The sequence below is a fragment of the Trachemys scripta genome, chromosome 3 (genome assembly GCF_013100865.1).
Source record: "Trachemys scripta elegans isolate TJP31775 chromosome 3, CAS_Tse_1.0, whole genome shotgun sequence".
NCBI lineage: Eukaryota > Metazoa > Chordata > Testudines > Emydidae > Trachemys > Trachemys scripta.
In genome coordinates, this window is record NC_048300.1 from 199379958 (window position 1) to 199394843 (window position 14886).

A 14886-nucleotide genomic window follows, 5' to 3' on the forward strand; every position below is an offset into this window, starting at 1 on the left:
TGTGGCACCTTTGAGACTAACAGAAGTACTGGGAGCATAAGCTTTCGTGGGTAAGAACCTCACTTCTTCAGAAGCAAGGCAGAGGTCTTGCATCTGAAGAAGTGAGGTTCTTACCCACGAAAGCTTATGCTCCCAGTACTTCTGTTAGTCTCAAAGGTGCCACAGGACCCTCTGTTGCTTTTTACAGTTTCCCAGTATCACCACCAGTGCCACTCGTTATGGGGACAAATGGTTATGAAAACCAATACCCCAGTAAAAGAAAAAAGGTTCTCCCGATCCCAAAGGACCAAGCCCCAGACCCAGGTCAAAATACAAATCAAATCTTACCCACAAACCAGGCTGTTGCCAATCCTTTAGAATCTAAAATCTAAAGGTTTATTCATAAAAGGAAAAAGATAGAGATGAGAGTTAGAATTGGTTAAATGGAATCGATTACATACACTCATGGCAAAGTTCTTGGTTCAGGCTTGTAGCAGCGATAGAATAAACTGTAGGTTCAAATCAAGTCTCTGGAATACATCCCCAGCCGGGATGGGTCCTCAGTCCTTTGTTCAGAGCTTCAGTTTGTAGCAAAGTCCCTCCAGAGGTAAGAAGCAGGATTGAAGACAAGATGGAAATGAGGTATCAGCCTTTTATAGTCTTTTCCAGGTGTAAGAACACCTCTTTGTTCTTACTGTGGAAAATTACAACAAAATGGAGTCTGGAGTCACATGGGCCAGTTCCTGCATACTTTGCTGAGTTACAAGGCGTATTTGCTTTCTCTCAATGGGTCCATTGTATAGCTGATGGTCCTTAATGGGCCATCAAGCAGGCTAGGCAGAGCTAATCTCAGCTTGTCTGGGATGTCACCCAGAAGCATAGCATAAGTTTGCCATACAGACAGTATAGAGCCAATATTCATAACTTCAACTACAAAACTGATACACACATATAGACAGCATAATCATAACCAGCCAACCATAACCTTGTCTTAGACACCCCATTTGACCCCCTTTATACAAGATTTGGTGCCACTACAGGACTTTGGTTGCAACCATGTTCTATATGGTCCCAGATTATATCAACAACGTCACAGCCTCTTTCATCCCTTCAGCACCTCCTGCACGCTGCTGAACAGCTGATCGTGCGGGCGGGAGGCGCTGGGAGGGAGGGGGAAGAGCCGATCTGCGGGGCTGCTGGTGGGTGCTTCAGCTGTAAGTACAGAGCCTGCAGCACACCTGTGCTATGTGGCTTGAGGGCTGGGGAGGCAAGATCCTGATGCAGCTTCGGTGCACGGTCCGTACTGCTGGCTGTCAGGAGACTGGAGTGGATCTGGGCCCAGCGACCCCAGCCCTACCCCCTGTGAGGCCAAGCCAGGCTCTCTGCCGGCCTGTGTGGCTCTTGCTAATGCTCAGTCTCTCTCCCTTGGTCCTTCCCCAGGGTCTCAGGAGCCCAGCGGGGGAGAGCGAGGGCCAGGCCCCCCTGGAGAGAGTCAGGAGAACAGCTGGTGAGCAGGGCCTGGTGGGAGATGGGGCCCTCAGCAGTGTTTCCTGAGCTGGGGGAGGGCAAGGGATGGGGAGGGAGACAGGGGACAGGGAGGAAAGGTGGGAAGTGTTGCATACTCTGCAGATACCCTGAGAAGTTGGCTAAAACCTACAATACTCTTGCTGGAAGGCTGCACCATCACCCAGTTTTATTTCTGAGACGTCAGAACGATACACACAAGCAGCAAAGCAGAGAGAGACAAAGCAGGCTGCTCCCTGTGGCTGCGTGGCCCAACTCCCCTCACCTTAGGCTGGCTCTCTGCAAACTGACTGCTGCTAGCCCCTTCCCTAACTCCTCAGAGCCTGCAGGCAGCACCAGGCAATCCCCCTGAAAATTCCCCCTGGGAAACGGGCCGGCCCGGAGAACCAGAACCTGCCTAGGGGCTGACCGCTAGGATGGGGGAGGGATCATTTCAGTGCCTTGAGAGTGGAGGAGCATGGTACTGACAGGAGAGACACGCTGCCACCTCAGTCCCCAGGCTTTTCACTTCCTGACTCTGCTAGATGAGATCCCAGGACCCCACCCAGCCGCTCTACGACTCCCCTTCCCTCACCCCCACCCCCAGTGGGCAAACCCAGATCTGAGAGCCAGGATCCCGCTGCCGGCACAGACACCCAGTGAAACCCAGCCCGGGGGCCTGTGCCTGGCGAAGTGCAGCCCGGAGCTCCCTCGGCAACACGCAGGTCACAGGGTGGGTCGAACGCAGAGCCGGGTCGGGGTCGGCTGCTGCAAGCTTGACAGGCGCAGGTTTGGGTGTGCTCTCTGGCCAGCCAGGGACAGGATGGCCTCCAGCCGCGTCCCAGGGGGCAGGGGCTCCCTACACAAGATCCAAGAAGGGGGGAGGTCTCTCGAGGGTCTGTCTATGGCCCCTGCATGGCCTGGTGTCTGGTCTTTAGTGTATTTCTCCAGGGAGGCAGGTGCTGGGGGACTCGCCCAGGGCATCTGGCAGAGACAGGAAGTGCCCTGGTTTGCTATGTCCCTGGTTAATGTGCTAACCGCTGGGCCACCCGATCCTGCCCCCCAGGCCGTTGGCTACGCACTGCGAGCCCCACAGGGTCCCAGGTCCCGTGCCCGGGCACTCTCGCTCTGTGTGACAGCACCAGGGCTGGGGTGGGGAAAGCCGGGCACCGCCGGGCATCCCACGCGCCGTGGGGGGAGCAGAGGCCTCAGGGCAGTGCCCAGTCCCCAGCCCAGACAGGTTCGCTCTGGTGTTTCAGGCCTGCTCAGCGGTGCTGCCTACATAATGCTGGCACCGCTCGCCACAGGGACGATGTACGCTGCCCAGATCCAGCTGTTCCTCGGGGCAGTGCCTGGGCCTAGGCCACTCGCGGGCTCTGCGGGCAACATCACAACCCTGGGCGTCAGCACTGGTGAGCGGCACGTGGGCCCCCGGGGACGGGCAAGGCCCCTCTCAACCCACACACCCAGCACCTCTCTCTAACCCCTGCCCCCCAAATGGCCTGACCCGCATCAATCCCCCCAGGCCACCTGGCCCGCCTGTGTCCAGCCCCCCAGACTGGCTGATGCATGTCCGTCCCGCCCCACCACCACCTGACCGGCATCCACACACCCCTGAACATCTGACCCCCAACCACCCCCCAGGCCACTGACCCGTTTCCATCCGCCTGCCAACTCCCCACTGCCTGACCTGCACCCATCCCCTGCTGACTCGACTGCCTGCTCCACCCCCTCACAGCCACAGTCGTCTCCTGGGGGAGGGGGTCTCCTGAGTGCGTGTGGGCCTGGCCGATGCCCAGTTGGCAGCCCCGCGGTACGCCCCAGGGGAGGCAGCAATAGCAGAGGGGTCTCTGGGGTGCTCCCGAAAGCCTCTGGCTGGCTCGGCAGCCCCCGGGGGTACCTCACAGCAGGCACCGAGCTGAGCAGGTTCCCACCCGTCCTCACCATCTCCTCTCTCCTCCTGACCTCAGAGTGCGGCCCGGTGCAGGGCGCCGGTCGGGAGTGCCGCTGCCTGCCAGGCTACGAGTGGAACGGCGTTGTCTGCGGCCAGTACGCCACCTGCGGGACCCTCCTCCTCTCCCCCTGCAGCTGTCTCCGCTGGACGGCCGAGAGCCCCGGATACTGCCAGCCACCGCTCCCCAGCACCACAGGCAAGCTCCCTGCTGCCCTGCGCCCAAGCCTGCCCCAGGGCCAGGCGCCATGAGACCCTTGAGGTGGTGGGTGAAATGATCCCCGGACTCCTGGGTTCCCATCTCGCTTTGCCAGCCCGGGGGAGAGCTGACTGATGTGGGGGCCTCAGGCCCAATTCTGCACGTGGAACAAGTGGGGGGCCCAAGAAATGAGGCACCCAAGTCAGTGCCATGCTGGCAAGGGGTCTGCTCACCCTCCTGTCCCCTTCTTGCGCTCACGGTCCCCAGCTGCCTCGCTGGGCGCGCGGGAGGCTTCCCGGAAGCGCTCCGAGACGCTGGCTTGTGGGTGCGCTGGGCTGGGCTCCGGGAGCCCGTCAGCTCCCAGGCATCCTGCCCGTGTATCTGAAGCCTGCTGTCAGCCCCTAATCCGAGGAGAAGGGGCCTGCTTTGGGCTCACCCGACGGGCGGTGCCCAGCGGGGGCTGCTGTCAGCACCCTGACCATGATCCCCCGCTTCTCATTTCAGGCACTGCGAGCCCAACGTGGGGCTCCCAGCTAATCCCAGCAGGGGGCGACCTCACCATCTCCTTCAGCCTGGGGGCGGGGGCCACCGAGGTGACATGGTACCTGCTCAGCCCCGACGGGAGCTTGGCAAGGGAGATCCGCAATGGGACACAGACGATGCTGGTAACCAACGGCTCAGTGGCCGTCCTGAGAGTCAGCTCCATCTCCGCGGACTGGGCAGGTACATCCCCCCACGCCCCAGTGGTAGGAACAGTGCAGACAGCAGGGGACTGCGGCTCCCAGGCAGTTCTCACCAAGACCGGCTGCTCTCCCCAGGCCACCTCTGGTCGGGGCAGGCCGGTGACCGGAGCGATCTAGCTCTAACCCCTCCGGGGGGCTGCGTTAACTCCTGGGCAGCAGGAGAAGTCACCGAGTCTCCCTAGACTGATCCTTCCACCCCCCGTCCCGGTCCCGCTCTCTGTGAGCCGCTCCTAGCCGGATGACCGTTGCATTCCACATTAGGGGAGGGCTGGTGGGTCGCAGTGCCCTTGAGTCAGCATGAGTCACTGCGAAGGGGTGTCACTCGGGGATTTCACACGGGCACAAGGGGCCGGCTCGGAAGCCCCACATCCTCAGCACTGGTGCAGCACAGGTGGTGCAAGCTCCACCCACCAGCCCTCACCTGGAGGGACACCCTTCCCCCCCACCCCATTGATGGGAGGGGAACTCAGTCCCCTTGGTGGGGCATCCTGCTCCATGGGACAATATTCTCCTGGCGGGAAGCGGAGCTGTCCCGGGATTTTTGCCTCTCCCTTCCACGATGTGTTACCACGTCCTGACGTGTTGAATGAAGAGAGGGGCTCTTTAATTGTCCCTTGTGCTGGTTGTAATGCAGCCAGCAGCGACTCGAGAGCGGGGGTACCAACCTCAGGGACACCGTTATGCACCAGGGCACAAACCCCAGTGAGTTCTGCACTTGGATCTCACCAACCAGTGGGCAAGTGTGAACTCCCCAGGCACGATAACAGCCCTAACATGGAGTCCCAGACAGTCCCCTTGGGTACACCGACCTGTCTCGCCACCCAGGTGGAGCCTGCCTTTGTGATAGATGGTCCTTTACAACAAGGATCACAGCTATATTCGGGTTACTCCCAGTCCCAAAGGACCAGTCACTGACCCCAGGTCAATTGCACCTTAGATCTCACACCAAAGACAAGGCTTGTAGCCAATCCTGTAATCAACTATCTCAAGATTTATTAAATAGGAAAAGGAAACCAGAGAGTCATTTACAAGGTTAAAGCAGGTAAACATAGATACACCAGTGAGTTCCAATCTTACATTTAAAAAAGGTAATAGAAGCTTCTATAATCAGCAAACTCTATATGACCTTAGGGCTAGCCCAGGCTAAGCAGCTGGGGATCTCTCGCTTACGCCTAGTAAACGTGGCCACCTAGCATCCAAGCAGCATAAAGATCCTGTTCCCTCTTGTTAGGGGATTATATCCCCCTTCTCCCTTGTGCTCTGAGCTGCAAACTCAGATGATGGGAGGAATCTCCTTGCATGACTCTGCTTCCCAGGAGGAGAACAAAACAGCCAACGCCGTTGTCCTCTTTAACATCCCACAATAGCCTGCCTGGTGCCGATAGACCTTTCTTGCTGGGCAGGACGTCACACCTTCTGTTGGAGATGAGCACTTCACACTAGTTATCATCTCTCTCCTGTCTGGCGAGCTGTACAGTCACAGAGACTCACAGTACAACCGCTCAGATATTACCTTACCCAGTGGGCTGCAGATGTTATCAACGAGCTGAATGCAGGCAGCCAGGCACAAGCATTTAATAAAGTCTAAACACATTCTTATCATCTCAGTAGCTGTTTTAACAACACGAACACGCAGCTGAGCCAGACCGACTGCAGCTAGGGATGTGTCAGTGTTCAGTGGACACATGGGGACCATGGCGCGAGCAGGTTTCTGGTCTGCCAGCATCACACTAATCTTGCTGGACCCTGTGAAAATCAGGTCTGGCCCACCCAGAGCAGGGCAAGGGGAGACCCTGTTTGATGTGCACCCTGGGCCTCTTTGCTGAAGCTGTGCAGGCGAGTTAGGGATGAGGCAGGCGTCCATTCACCCACTAGGACCCCAGCGCATGAGCCCGCTGAAAGCCGTCAGCCCATCAGTCACGCGCGGGCTGGAAAGGAGCAGGAATTCTGCACCAGCCAACAGGCGCAGCAGGATTTGCAGGGAGGAAGTGCCGAGGCGGGGATACCAGGAGGCAGAGCCCAACGTCTCAGGTTAGAGCTGAGCCATGCCAATGGGGCTCATGCCCACCCTTGGGCTAAGTCCCACAAGATCGTTAGCCATCACACGTGCTGAGGACCCTAGTTCTCCACCTCATCCAAAACCGGCAGCACAGCGCTCCCTAGTGCTGACTTGGAATACCATAGACCAGCTCCACTTACTGGTTCACTCACAACACGCCCTGCAGCCGCTGATGCCAAGCCCTGAGCCTGCCTCCTTGGAGGGAGAGAGAGAGATCAGACCCCCGGGTGGTGATGGTGCTGCAGAGGGTGCCTCTCCCCTGCGCGAGGCAGGCGGGGGGCAGAGCGAGCCAGCCCTTGACTCTGTTCTGGTGTCCGGCAGGGGAGTACATATGCCGGTACGTCTATGAGAACTCCCAGCTGCAGCTCAGACAGCAGGTCAGCGTCTCACTGGGCCCCGAAGACATCGTCCCGACCCCGGCCCAGGTGTCCATGAACTGCAGCTCCTCCGGCGGGATTACCCTGCGGTGCTGTATCAGGAACAGAGGCAAAGCCTATCGAGTGTCCTGGGTCCCCGGCTCCAGAGCTCCAGGTGCGTGGGGGGCTGAGCGGGGGGAGTACGGCACACCCCGGGGGGACCCTGGAACTCTAGGAACCTGCCCTGACTCTGGGAGTGGAAGTCATGGGATGGGAACGCAGGACGCACCAGCCTGGCTCTAGACCCAGCTGGTCTAGTATCCCGTTCCCTGTGGTTCCACACGAGCTGGACGCCTCCAGTCAACTGGGCAGTGCCGGCCTGTCCTTCCTGGCTCCCGCAGATCAGCTGACGCAAGAGACGTGATGTCTCTTAGCTGAGTTGTCCTAGCTAGGAGCATCACTAGTGCCTATATAAAATGACCAAACGGGCCACAGGCTTTGATTCATCCACCTCCCGCCAGAGGGTGCCCCGTGGGCTGTCTGCATGCTGCCCGAACGAGTATCTCCTCTCGGCATCACCGTGGTGTCTGGTGGTTAGAGCCGGAACGAGGCCCTCTTCCGGCAGTCCCTGATGTGCTGGGTGGCCTTCCACCGTCACGTATCCCTCGCTCTGCGGCAGAGTCCCCGGCTCTGCACTGCGGCTGATGCTTAGTCGCACGCAGGGGCCTAATTAACGAACGCATGTTGGTCAGGTGCTTTGAGGTCAGACACGTCCTCTCTGAAACTCCCCCTTTCCATGCTGACCGGCCCTGGCCTCTGCAGCCTCTCGTCGCGTCAGCCCAAGCCCATCAGCTGGTGTCCCTCGCACGTACCTGTGTCTCCTGTTCCCTGTCTCAGCTGACCTGGTGGGTGACACGGACCCACTCTGCCATTCCCTCCCCCTGGAGACCTGCCCCGCCCAGGACACCTCGTACCAGTGCGTGTTTGAGAGCGAGGGGCTGGGCGCGGCCCAGGCGGTGGTGACGGTGTCTGTAATACAAGGTGAGGAGCACTAAGTGAGTCACGGGAGTTTGGTTTGTCCTCTCAGCTCCCCAGGGGTCGGGGCTGGGGGCAGCAGCCAGACCACACTGGAGATGGGGTAAAGCCACCCTAGCTCTCAGGGGCCCTCTACGCTTGTGATTCTCTCTGCTCGTACACGCTACCGTAGCATGAGCATCTCCCAGCTGTGTGTCTGACGGCGGGCACGTGCTACCGTAGCGTGAGCATCTCCCACCTGTGTGTCTGATGGCGGGCACGCGCTACCGTGGCATGAGCTTCTCCCAGCTGTGGGTCTGATGGCGGGCACGTGCTACCGTGGCGTGAGCATCTCCCAGCTGTGGGTCTGACGGTGGGCACGTGCTACTGTAGCGTGAGCATCTCCCAGCTGTGTGTCTGATGGCGGGCACACGCTATCGTGGCGTGAGCGTCTCCCAGCCATGGGTCTGACGGCGGGCATGCGCTACCGTGGCGTGAGCGTCTCCCAGCTGTGGGTCTGATGGCGGGCACGTGCTACCATGGCGTGAGCATCCCCCAGCTGTGGGTCTGACGGCGGGCACGTGCTACCGTGGCGTGAGCGTCTCCTAGCTGTGGGTCTGACAGTGGGCACGTGCTACCATGGCGTGAGTGTCTCCCAGCTGTGTGTCTGATGGCGGGTAGCACCAGAGACGCGCCGAGGACTTTCCCTGGCAATTGGACCATGCTTGACAGCTCCGATCCTTGGTGCGCACCTGGTCCCCGTTCTTTGCTCCACACCAGTCGATCGTTATTTACCGTGTCATCGTCCCACGTGCTTTGCCCTCACTCTGTCTTCTCCTCCCTCCCCGTTGTCCCAGCTGGGGATCCCTTCTGTCCCAGCAATGACTCACAAGGCACGTGGACGGCTACCAAGGCAGGGCAGGTGGCCGAGATCTCGTGTCCTGACAACAGAGCTGGGACAGTGCAGAGGAGCTGCTCTGCGGGAGGAGTCTGGGGAGAGGTGATAACCAAGTGCACCCACGGGGAGCTCCTGGCTGGACTGCGCAGTGCTCAGGTGAGTGGAGGCTTCCTGCCGTCCTCTTGTTCCTTAGCCCTACGATCCCACACACCCGTCTGCATTTCAGCCTCAGCGCTCGCTCTCCCCATGGGGAGATTACTCTAGCATCGTCCCGGGTCACTCCGGATGGAAATGAAGGAACCTCCTTCCCAACGATGTGTGTGTAACCTTTGGGTGGGCGAGAGTTCCCTTCATTGCCCGACTCCAGTGCCTAAAACACCCCAACTCCCGTGGAAAGTAGCTGGAGACCCAGCGTTCAGTCTCTCAGGATTTTCACCGATTGCACAGGGTCAACCTCCCACCTTCAAGTCCCCAAAGGAACTAAAGAAATGAATTTAATTCAATAACTCTATAAAGTCTTATGATAAAGAAACAAATCATAATCTAATGTTCACAGCATGACCTGGCTACGTTATAACCACAGCCATTATCTTCACAGTGACACAGAAACATCAATAAAGAACAAATTCAAATCTGAACAGTTCAGTCCCCTCAGAAACACAGCGAGAAGAAACTGCGCGTTCCCAAAAGCTTAGGCTGAGTTCCTCCAAGCCTCAGTTACAGTCTTTGATCACCAAGTCTAGACTGTCTGAGTCTAAGGCCTTAGCTACACTTGCAAGTTACAGCGCTGTAAAGCCTCCCCCAGCGCTGTAACTCACTCCCCATCCACACTGGCAGGGCACTTGCAGCGCTGTATCTCCCGGGGTACACCGCTGCTGGTACTCCACCTCCCCGAGAGGAATAACAGCTGCAGCGGAGTGGCTACGACTCACGGGTGTGAGCGTAAACGCTTGCAGCGCTGTACTAATCACCTTGTCAAGTGGCCAATCCTCTCCATTGTTGTGACCGGCTGCAGGAATGCGGCAGCTCCTACCGCAGAGAAAAGCAAACAGTTTGCAGCTTGCTTTGAGGGAGTGAATGAATGAGCAGGGGGCCGGGAGTTCGGAACTTGCAAAATAGAGAGCTGATATGCTCCAAAAAGCACTCTCTCCCCCCCCCACCCCCCCTGTCACACCCCCCCCCCCATTTTGAAAAGCACGTTGCAGCCACATGAATGCTGGGATAGCTGCCCACAATGCACCGCTCCCAACACAGCTGCAAATATTGCAAGTGTGGCCACACCACTGCGCTGGCAGCTGTCAGTGTGGACAGACTGCAGCGCTTTCCCTACTCAGCTGTACGAAGACAGGTTTACCTCCCAGCGCTGTACAGCTGCAAGTGTAGCCAAGGCCTAAAACAGCCTCTTCCCTCCACTTGCTTGTCGGGATCTTCAGCTGGAATCCAGGCAGACCCTTCCCCTGCTGAAATCCCTGCTAGCCGGCCAGCGAACTGATTAACCAGCCACTCCGTTACGTGGCTAGATTGAAAGAAAACCCTGCTGCAAAATGCTTCCGAGTTCGGGACACCAGCCTGCTGCCTGCTCCCAGCTCAGCGTCTCCCAGCTCACCCAGGGCACATGGCCCTTTGCAAAGCAAAGGGACTGACCCCAGCCATCGGGAACCTACTGGAGCAGACCCAAAACTACCATCCCCAATTCCAGGAGCTTCTGGCTGGGGAGTGCTTAATCTGCCTAGCAAAAGTGACCCAGACACAGCTCACTCCTACCTCCCCCCAATGGGTCTATTAGGCACATGGATTACACATGAGCTCCTGAGGTTGCCCAATTTCCCAGGGTCTGAATTCTGCCCTAGCTCTTATCCTCATTAGCTCTCACAGCGCTTTACTCATGATCATTATCTCCATATTACAAGTGGGGAAACCGAGGCACGGAGCGTGACTTGCCCAGGGTCACCTAGCAGCAGAGACGGGAATAGATGGCTGGTCTCCTGAACCCCAGGCTAGTGGTGTCGATCTAGACTCTAGCCCATCTGAGCGAGAGCAGATCTTCCAGAGAGAGACAGCCAGTCTGATGGCAGCCCGCCGTGTCCCCAGCTGAGTTGTTCCAACGTGAACCACCCTTGCTGTTCAGACTCTCGCTGTTCAGACTTTACAGCCCGACTGGAGCATGAGACAGCCCAGCCACTCCCAGCAGCCTCGGGAGAGAGAGGCCCCGGCAGGGATCCTGGTGCTGACCCTTTGCCGGAGTGCAGGAAACATTCTTGGATGTAGGTAGAGAGCCTGGAATTCACAGCCATCCCTTCCAGCATCCCAGAACTCCATTGCGCCCGTCAGTGCAACGCGTAGTCAGCGGGTTGCCTCTGCTGTTGCAGAAAGGGACAGGACCGAGACCCCCTGCGGCTCAGACCTTCCACACCATCCCGTGTAGGGTGACCAGACAGCAAGTGTGAAAAATCGGGATGGGGGTTGGGGGTGATAGGAGCCTATACAAGAAAAAGACCCAAAAATCGGGACTGTCCCTATAAAATCGGGACGTCTGGTCACCCTACTCCCGTGGGAGCTGAGAAACGGCCACTGACTTCAGCCTCTCCCGCATGGCCAGGGGAGTTGGGTCCCTGCACACCAGGCCCATGGGTTGGATTGGAAGTGGAAGGCTCCGTAACGTCCGTCCCTGAGATCGCCCCGGTGCCCCGGCCTGTTAAATCTCAGTCTCTCCTCCCCCCGCCTTTTCACCCTCCAGCTGGTCCTGGCAGGGATGGGCAACCCCCGGAGCGAGCTGGCGCGGCTGATTGAGTGGCTGGGGGCGGAGACTCAGCCTGGACGGGGCTCTGTGAGCTCCGCCTCAGACCTGCTGGCTCTGGTGATCACGGTGGACACCATCTCCCGTATTGCCGGGGACGCCGGCCTGCACCTCAGCAACAGCACCATGGCCGTGAGTACCCGGGACGCGGCGCTGGTCGGCTCGCAGACCCGGCAGGACGTGGGCAGCCCACACTGGGCGGGATTGGCTGGCGGGATGCTGCACATCTGGCACAGGGTGCTGAGGCTGGCGATCAGAGCCGGTTGGGAGAGCCGGCTGCCCGGCACGATGCGCTACGTTCACCAGGACTTCAGATCCCGTTGTGTGGGGCGCTGCACTGACACCGTGTCCCCGACCCCAGGCAGTAGCATTCTTATACGACGCATGGGTTTGGCCCTGGATCGTTGTCAGTTTGTTTATTTTCAGCATTTGCAAAGCGAGGCCTTGTCCTGCCTCAACGAGGAGACTCAGAGAAGGAAAGGGGGGAGCCAGAAGGAAAGAGAAATGGGGGGGGGAGGATGGAGAGAGAAAAGATGGAGCTAGACAGGGGGCCCACACAGACACCCAGATAGCGTGGTAGACGTCAGAACGTCAGCATTCGCCAGCAAATACCAGAATGATCCCAGTCACTGCAGTTAGCTCCCGTGCTAAGCGTAGGGGCGGAGCGAGGCATCCCAGACAGGCCATGGCATAAACACTGACACTGTCGCTCCCGGGGGCGGGGCAGGGAGAGGCCAGCTCTGGGAAATCAGCCCTTGAGGGGACCAGGCCCGTACAACCCAATCCAATGCTGCCAAATGCCGTCTTTGTGCTTGCAGACTTTCCTGGCGGTCGTCAGCCAGATGCTTGACTTCGATCCCCAGGCCCTGTGGGCCAAGGCACAAGCTGACGTGCCCTCCGTGGCCTCCACGTTCCTGCAGTCCATAGAGAACATCACCAGGCGGCCGGTCCCCACGGACGGCAACTTCAGCTTCACCCTGCCCAACGTCGAGCTCCAAGGGGCCGTGTTCGGTCCGGATTCGCTGACTGACTACAGCAAAACCTTCCATGGGCAGCCCCTGCTCCAAGCCCACATCAGCCAGGAAGTGCTGGAGCAGCTGGTGCAGCTGGGGGCCAACGTCACCGTGACCAGCATGGCGCTGAAGATGCTGGGCGGACTCCTGCCTGCGAACTACGGCCCAGGGCTGGGCAGCTCCAGCTACGTCCTCGGCAGCCCGCTGTTGTCCAGCAGCATCATGTCCCACAACGGGAGCGTGAGCCAGGCAGAGATCGCCATGACCTTTGGTCACAGGAACGTGACAGAGGAGGAGGCTGCGGCAGCCTCTGGGGAGGAGAGGCCCCAGTGCGTGTTCTGGGACCATGGCTTGTTCCAAGGGGAAGGAGGCTGGTCCTCCCAGGGATGCCAAACCTCTGGCACAGGCACCACTACCAAGTGCACCTGCCAGCACCTGACCTCCTTCTCCGTCCTCATGTCCATCCATAGCATCACGGATAGCTTTTGGCTGGACTTCCTGAGCCAGTTCGGGGTCTGCGCTTCCATCCTGGCCCTGATCCTCTGCTTGGGGATCTACTACCTGGTCTGGCGGTTGGTGGTCAGGAATAAGATCTCTTACTTCCGCTACATGACTCTGGTCAACATCGCCCTGTCCCTGCTGATGGCCAACGCGTGGTTCCTGGGCTCCACCTGGATGACCCCGAGCCACGAGAACGAGCTCTGCGTGGCTGCCACGTTCTTCACGCACTTCTTCTACCTGGCCATGTTCTTCTGGATGCTCGTCCAAGCCCTCATGCTTTTCCACCACCTGGTGTTCGTCTTTCACCAGCTGGCCAGAGCCTCCGTCACGCCTCTCCTGGTGACCATCGGGTACCTGTGCCCACTCCTCATTGCTGCCGCTGACATAGCTGTTTACTACCCCAAGCGGGGCTACGTCCAGGCCACGGCCTGTTGGCTCAACGGGCACAATGGGGCGATTTACGCCTTCTCTGTGCCTGTCCTGGTCATTGTCCTGGTCAACGTGCTGATCCTTTTCGTGGTGGTGATGAAGCTGATGAGGCCGTCGTTGTCCGAGGGACCTAAGGGAGAAGAGAGGAAGACCCTGATCAGCATTCTCAAAGCCCTGCTCATCCTGACGCCCATCTTCGGCCTGACCTGGGGGCTGGGGGTTATCACCATGACAAGCAAGAGCTCTGACTTGTCCCATTACGTGTTCGCCGCCCTGAACTCATTTCAGGTGGGTTATATGACATGGCAATCTGCCACGTGTGCAAGACTCGAAAGGCCCATTATCTCCTTCCAGCTGTATGGGGCCCACATCCGGACACAAGGCCTGGGAGCCCGCTAAGGGACAGGCAGCTAGGGACTGCCACGGCACAGGGCCAGTCCAGCCATGTCCCCTTTCTCTCAGCCATGCCCCCTGGAGCTAACCTTCCTGAGCCTCGGAGGTCTCAGAAAACCAGGCTATAGGCTGGGGAATCACTGGACAGTGTTTAAGCAGCATGAGGTTAGAACCGATAAGTAAATGACCTTTATTTCTCTTTCACGCAGGGTGTCTCCATCCTGGTCTTTGGCTGCCTCATGGACAAGAAGGTGAGCTGCTCCTCTTCCCAGCCTTCGCCAGTCACTCTTGGCCAAAGACACTTCCAACCAGCCATCAAAAACAACCGCCCTCTTAACAGCATAAGAATGGCCATACCAGGTCAGGCCAATGGTCCATCTCCCGACAGGATAACAGGAGTGACCTTGTGTTCCCTACAGGTGCGGGACGCTCTGCTCGAACGCATCCAGAAAGAGCTCACCTCCGTGGCTACCACCGCTCAGGTGAGTTTGACCCCAGCTCCTGTGTAGTACCCTGCACACCGGCACGGCCGGGAGTTAGCTGTTTTGTGGGCCACCGCGCTTCCCGACTGCTCCAGCAGCCACACAAGGTGCGGCAGGTTCAAGGCAAGGCAGTCGTCCAGGCTGAATAGCAAGAATGTTGATCCTGCTGGAGCTAAGAGCAGACTCCCAAGTGAGGGGAGCCGGTGTCATTTACAAGAGACCAGACAATGCCCGGGAGCAGGGCGTGGCGAGATGGGATGAGGTGTAAGCTCACAGGCCGGCTCCATTGCAGGAGTCTCTAGCTCCCCCGAAAGGCTCAGTGAGAGGCAGTAAATGGGATGTGGCTAGAGACAGAGGCGACCACACTGTGAGCGATCATCAATTTCAGTTCGGGCTCCTCAGCATGTAACGAGGACACCGTTGGGTCAAAATGATCTGGACAAACTGGAGAAATGGTCTGAAATAAACAGGAGGAAATTCAATAAGGACAAATGCAAAGTATTCTACTTAGGAAGGAAAAATCAGTTGCACAGATACAAGATGGGAAATGACTGCCTAGGAAGGAGAAC

General features: G+C 58.4%; 1 protein-coding gene across 1 annotated transcript; it reads left to right on the top strand.

Moving 5' to 3' along the window:
• The first annotated feature begins 2794 nt into the window (after nt 1-2794).
• Nucleotides 2795-14466, top strand: ADGRF3 (adhesion G protein-coupled receptor F3). The gene is made up of 13 exons (XM_034766935.1): nt 2795-2894; nt 3453-3632; nt 3900-3953; nt 4137-4355; nt 6756-6965; nt 7688-7831; nt 8662-8858; nt 11440-11631; nt 12318-12794; nt 12831-13730; nt 14045-14086; nt 14255-14317; nt 14416-14466. Exons 1-13 carry the CDS (start codon nt 2795-2797, stop codon nt 14464-14466), a joined length of 2829 nt encoding a protein of 942 aa, XP_034622826.1.
• The last annotated feature ends 420 nt before the right edge of the window (nt 14467-14886 follow it).

What these genes read in the sequence shown, in the direction of transcription:
- ADGRF3 (XM_034766935.1), top strand. Translation starts at nt 2,795, where the DNA reads ATGTACGCTGCCCAGATCCAGCTGTTCCTCGGGGCAGTGCCTGGGCCT. An exon ending in GCGCTCCGAGACGCTGGCTT is followed by an intron (nt 3,954 to 4,136) that starts GTGGGTGCGCTG and finishes TTCTCATTTCAG; the next exon opens with GCACTGCGAGCCCAACGTGG. An exon ending in GACGGTGTCTGTAATACAAG is followed by an intron (nt 7,832 to 8,661) that starts GTGAGGAGCACT and finishes CCGTTGTCCCAG; the next exon opens with CTGGGGATCCCTTCTGTCCC.